Consider the following 6,000-nt stretch of genomic DNA (forward strand, 5'->3'; position numbering starts at 1 on the left):
ATAATAATTCAGACTAACAACAATAACGCACTATCAAAGTTAATTCTAACAACATTTCACAATAACACTAACACTAACAGTAACAATACCACTACAACTTGTACAAGTCTATAGTGATTCTTGCCTTCTTCCTGGTATCACAATCAGCCAGGGCAAAGCCCACACAATATACTGGTCACACAATATTAGAAGTGAAACTCGTTTTTGAATGGTATTGGTAGATGTCAATTCAACTCTTCAATTGTGAAAGGTAACGTCGTAATTAAGTGCACACATTGTTGACATTATAATGAGTCAGCATTTTCAGCCTAACATTCTGTGACAGCAGCATTACAATGTGAATTCACGCATCGAAGAAAAAGTCTGGCGTATAACATAAGCCGTTTAAATCAATACTCAAAGAACATATATTACTGTCGCAAGTTTCAATTTGAAAAATCAAGGGATCAGTTTCGTCAACAGAACCGATTCATTTCCGGATGTAAGCCCAACTGCAAATCTTCACCAAACACTGTTTTGCTCTGGTTTGCGTTTTGGTGAAAACGTTGCACCTCTTGCTCAAAATCAAAACAAATAATCGATTCGAAAATTCTAAGCCGTAACCTCGTCGTCTGATAATTGACTTAAAGCAGACACCCCCAAAAAATGACGAAGAAAGAGAAATTCGACTCACCGGTACAAGACCTCAAGGGCTGATTCGTGCTTATCGACAGACTTTGTGATCATCGCATTTCGAAGTTTGTTGAATTCTGTCAGAGCGCCGTTGTAGTCATCAGGATTTGCTTGAGTGAAAGTATTCTGAATGAAATTTCTCAGTGGCTTCACTAAATCCACTTCATAGGTCTTTTTGAGCGGAATCGCTAGCATGGTCGCCATCTTGTTCGTGCTCTGTTTGATCACGTGGTTGTGAGAGATATTAATAGTCATTTTGTGACGTCAGTGTGTTGACTCAACAGAGCGTGGTGCATGTGTCACAAAAATGAAGTACACACGTGTACCTATATGTCAACACCTTTTCCACGGCAGTTTTATTTTTAGAATCTCTTTGGAAATTAGAAGGGTTGGTCAACATTAACACGTGCGTGTACAGGGAGAAAAGAAGGGGGATATTTATAGTGCAGCAAATCAACTAATTGAGTCAGTCCTGACGGCCGATTACCGTTGAGCCAAAACTGACCGTGCATCGTGTGCTGGGGACAAAAATTAGTATAATAGTAACTTCCAGTCAGTGATAATTGTAATGTTCTGGTAAACATTTTAATCGTGTGGTTTTGGCCATCATACGGACTACCAGCGCCAAACTGAAAACTTTAGCAGGGCCCGGTTACCATAATCCAAGTGAAACTCGTGTGTATGACGCCCACGGTGTTCTCTAATCCGGTTCAGTCACGTCACAGCCAGCGAAATGTTAAACGGCAGTGCTAATTACTATTCTTCATTTTTGTCCTCTGCATACTTGCGCCAGGGACCTCTATGCTTGCGCCAAAACCATCAATAAACATGAACACCTGATAATTAGCCATGATGGTAGGCCCTGAAACCGAATTAAGCATGATGCACTTAATTAATGATAAATTATCAAATTTCACGTGAACATTACTAAATTTTAGTTCTGGCTCACTTCCAGACGGATTACTTGAGCCAAAACTGAAAGTTAAACGTGATCTGAAAAAGAAAATTAGCATTTTTCACTCAGTGATTATTGTAATGTTTACGTGAACATTTTAATTATGTATAGCGTGTTTTGACGAGTGTAAGATGTCATAGTCTTCCACCGAAATGGACAGACGCGTCTGAAGCCCGTCCCAAAAGCAAGAAAAAAAACTTAACAAATAAAAATCCAACCAACAAAGCAAACCACCACCACCACCGCCACCACCACCACCACCACCACCACCACAAGCAACAACAACAACAACAACAACAACAACAACAACAACAACAACAACAACAACAGCCAGAAAAATGTGAGTGAACGAAAAGAAAGTCAATACAATTCAGAATATAGGCTTGGGCTTGGTTGAGAAGCTCAACTGAAAAGGCTAGTCCAAGTCAACGACGGTTTTCATCATAGACATAAGACTTAGATAATGTATTGTCCATACAATTAAACAATGGATGGAAAAGTGTGGTTCACTGATAGAGAACGTAAGATGTCCGGGTAAGATATAGGGCCAAACAAAAATATATGTTGGTTTAGGGTAACCCCGGGCGACCGACCCTATTTTTTCCCGCCGACCCAAAAACTTGTTTTTACATTTAGTCAAGTTTTGACTAAATGTTTTAACATAGAGGGGGGAATCGAGACGAGGGTCGTGGTGTATGTGTGTGTGTGTGTGTGTGTGTGTGTGTGTGTGTGTGTGTGTGTGTGTGGGTGTGTGTGTACATGTGTGTGTGTGTGTCTGTCTGTCTGTGTGTGTGTGTAGAGCGATTCAGACTAAACTACTGGGCCGATCTTTATGAAATTTGACATGAGAGTTCCTGGGTATGATATCCCCGGACGTTTTTTTTCTTTTTTTCGATAAATACCTTTGATGACGTCATATCCGGCTTTTTGTAAAAGTTGAGGCGGCACTGTCACACCCTCATTTTTCCATTAAATTGATTGAAATTTTGGCAAAGCAATCTTCGACGAAAGCCGGGGTTTGGTATTGCATTTCAGCTTGGTGGCTTAAAAACTAATGAGTGAGTTTGGTCATTAAAAATCGGAAACTTGTAATTAAAATTATTTTTTTATTAAACGATCCAAAAACAATTTCATCTTATTCTTCGTCATTTTCTGATTCAAAAAACATATACATATGTTATATTTGGATTAAAAACAAGCTCTGAAAATTAAAAATATAAACATTATGATCAAAATTAAATTTCCGAAATCGTTTTAAAACTTATTTCATCTTATTCCTTGTCGGTTCCTGATTCCAAAAACATATAGATATGATATGTTTGGATTAAAAACACGCTCAGAAAGCTAAAACGAAGAGAGGTACAGTAAAGCGTGCTATGAAGCACAGCGCAATCGCTACCGCGCCAAACAGGCTCGTCACTTTCACTGCCTTTTGCACTAGCGGCGGACTACGTTCAGTTTCATTCTGTGAGTTCCACAGCTTGACTAAATGTAGTAATTTCGCCTTACGCGACTTGTTTATTTCTCAAAACAAAACCAACTTTGGGCACATTTTGCGAACCATAGGCCCTACCGAGACTAAGGGAAGTAAACTCCTTTAAAATCGACTAAATTAACACACGGCACAAAAACAAATAACAAATAAAGCAAAGCCGACCTACCGATCTTTTTTGGTCACGTTACCCCGGGACCTGTCCTTATACCAACATATATTTTTGTTTGGCCAAGTATAAACTTGGTGAAAAGGTACTTCGGTTGCACAGTTTGATGTTACTGATGAATGATTTGACAACTTGATGTTGAAATGATATTGCAAGATGTGTACATGTTATTTGGCGAGTTTTAATGTAAAAGACTATGATCTGTAGGTCGAGGTGCTTGTGAATGGTCCGTTTTATTAAATGTTACACTGATTTTAAAGTGATATAATCTCGCCCCCCAAAATGTCTCTCATCGCCCCAAGAGATATACATTTCAGGTTGGGAGTTGAAATTATGTGACCAAACACCAGGCACGTCTTAAAAAATCACGTTTGAGCACTCAGTTATTCAAATAAAAAACGGCTGTGTTTTGAGTGGGCATTCCACACTGAAGGTAATTCTCATTGTGACGCCTCTTTTTGCCATTCATAGTTTTCGTCCTACCTTTCGCCCCTGAGTTTTCGTAAATATACAGATTTGAAATTGAGCCGAGAGCGACAGTGTTCGTTTATTGTGTTGAATAGATGTCAACGCACACGAGGAAGAGCTTAGAATAAGTGCTTGAGCGGGTGTGGTTTTTTTCAAATCTAAATGCTGTGTTTGGTAGTTTTTTCAGACGGTAAAATTCTCCAACAGGAAATGGTGTTTGTGAATAATTGCGAGGCGCTTTTAGCCCTGTATGGCACGGAATGTGCATAGGATTGCCAGACCATAGGTTTGACTTTTTCAATCCAACGGTTTTAATCTGCTTTGAAGATTGGATATCTATGAAAACTAAATAATGTATGACAACAAACGGATGTCTTGTCTACACAAAGAAAAATGCTTTACAGGAACGAAAATCGACCAATTCAAACACAACAAAGAAATAAATGCTCATCCAATTACTCTCTCTCTCTCTCTCTCTCTCACTCACACACACACACACACAAAAACACACACACACACACATACAAGCACTCTCACCAATAAACACATACAAACCCATAAAAACACACAAAAACCGGCACACACAAACACACACACACATACACCGCGCGCGAGGTATATTCTATCATTCGCCAGTTATAGTTGCACTAGGAAAGCTACCAACGTTTTGTAGAATCAGTAATTACTAACACGCACACACACACACACACACACACACACACACACACACACACATGCTCACACACACACACACACACACACACACACACACACATGCTCACACACACACACACACACACACCGCGCGTTCCACCATTCGCAGGTTATTATAGTTTCAGTAGGAAAACTACCAAAGTTTCGTAAGATAATTATGTTTGTTGGTCTGTTGTTGAATATGATATTAGAGTGACCGTGCACGATTGCCATGTTTATATGTAATACTATCTACATGACTTTGGTTACCTCTTTCACTAATTGTGCAGAATTGGCGGGTGTCTTCCTGGTAAAACCTTTCTATTCAGCAAAGCGGTGTCCATTCAATACCCACGTGTGTTTGTGTGTGTATGCGTGTTTGTTTGTGTGTGTTTATGTGTTTGTGTGTATGTTTGTGTGTGTTAGTGTATGTGTGTGTGTATGTATGTATGTATGTATGTATGTATGTATGTATGTATGTATGTATGTATGTATGTATGCATGCGTGTATGCCTGTGTTTGTAGAGGTTACATGCCGAGTCTCAGTGATTATTAAAAATAATGGTCGAAGTTAGCGGATCATGAAAAATGCGAGCTTCAGCGAGCTTTTTCATGACCGCGAACTGAGACCATTATTTTTAATAATCACTGAGACGAGGTGTGTAACCTCTTTATTCCTCCTTTCTTCAGTTATTCAAAGAAAACAGGAGTTTTTGTGCGAAAGTTTGATCGAATCCGAATCACTCAACCAGTCAACCTGCGCAGGCGATCGACTAATGCGCGGTTGTATAGTTCCGTGCAAATCATTCCATTCTGTTTACACTTCTTGTCGGTTTCCCTGTTTTGGACTAAAATCAAGTACATAGATATGCTGTTATTCTGCTGTGGCGGTAAAGGCAGATATTGTGTGTTCTTTTTATGTTTTAGTATCGCTTAAGATAATGTACTTTCGTCAAATGGGACTAGCAGACGAACATTTGCACCCGTGTTCCAACGTTAATTACTGTATGAAGTTCAGTTTTCTGGGGAAAATAGTGTATGAAACCGCTTTATTTTGTTTAAATTGATGAGATGTGTGCATTTGGTTGCGTGTGATCTGTTTATAAAATGAAATATTGTTAAAAACTGACCGTCGGATTGCAGTCAGTGTTGTCGAAGAAACTGCGTTGAAAGAAGGGGAACTACTCTTGTCGCTAGAGTATGAGTTACTTGCCTTGGGAATTTGCTTGTGATGAACGGTTTGTGCACAGCAGATCTAGATTCAGAAAACAACCGAACTCATGGATTTTATATGGAGATTCATGTGTTCAGGCCTGTAGTTGTTAATTTAAATGCGGTATGTTTGTATCGTTTGCTCCAGAAATGTATACTTCGTACATTGGAGCGTTCGGAACTTTTCAGTCACAAAAGTAGTACCGAAACAGAACAGCTTCTCAACCCATTGCACTATCGAGGATTCAGGCTGTTGCTGGCTCGTTATTTGTTTGGTTGCTGGGTCATTATCGAAAAATAACTAGCTCTACAAGTTTACAGAGGCAAAGAAGCAGAGGG

The 6,000-nt window shown here is 39.4% G+C and overlaps 1 protein-coding gene across 2 annotated transcripts in view; it reads right to left on the reverse strand.

Annotated features, from left to right (window-relative positions):
* LOC138946892 (programmed cell death 6-interacting protein-like) overlaps positions 1-894 on the reverse strand; it is a 32,942-nt gene extending 32,048 nt beyond the window's left edge. For both annotated transcript variants that reach the window (XM_070318287.1, XM_070318286.1), the window contains exon 1: positions 674-894. In XM_070318287.1, the coding sequence (XP_070174388.1) occupies positions 674-876 (203 nt within the window). In that variant the 5' untranslated portion in view covers positions 877-894. The remainder of the gene's footprint in view (positions 1-673) is intronic.
* Between the last annotated feature and the right edge of the window lie 5,106 nt (positions 895-6,000).

The sequence above is a fragment of the Littorina saxatilis genome, linkage group LG14 (assembly GCF_037325665.1).
Source record: "Littorina saxatilis isolate snail1 linkage group LG14, US_GU_Lsax_2.0, whole genome shotgun sequence".
NCBI classification, from domain to species: domain Eukaryota; kingdom Metazoa; phylum Mollusca; class Gastropoda; order Littorinimorpha; family Littorinidae; genus Littorina; species Littorina saxatilis.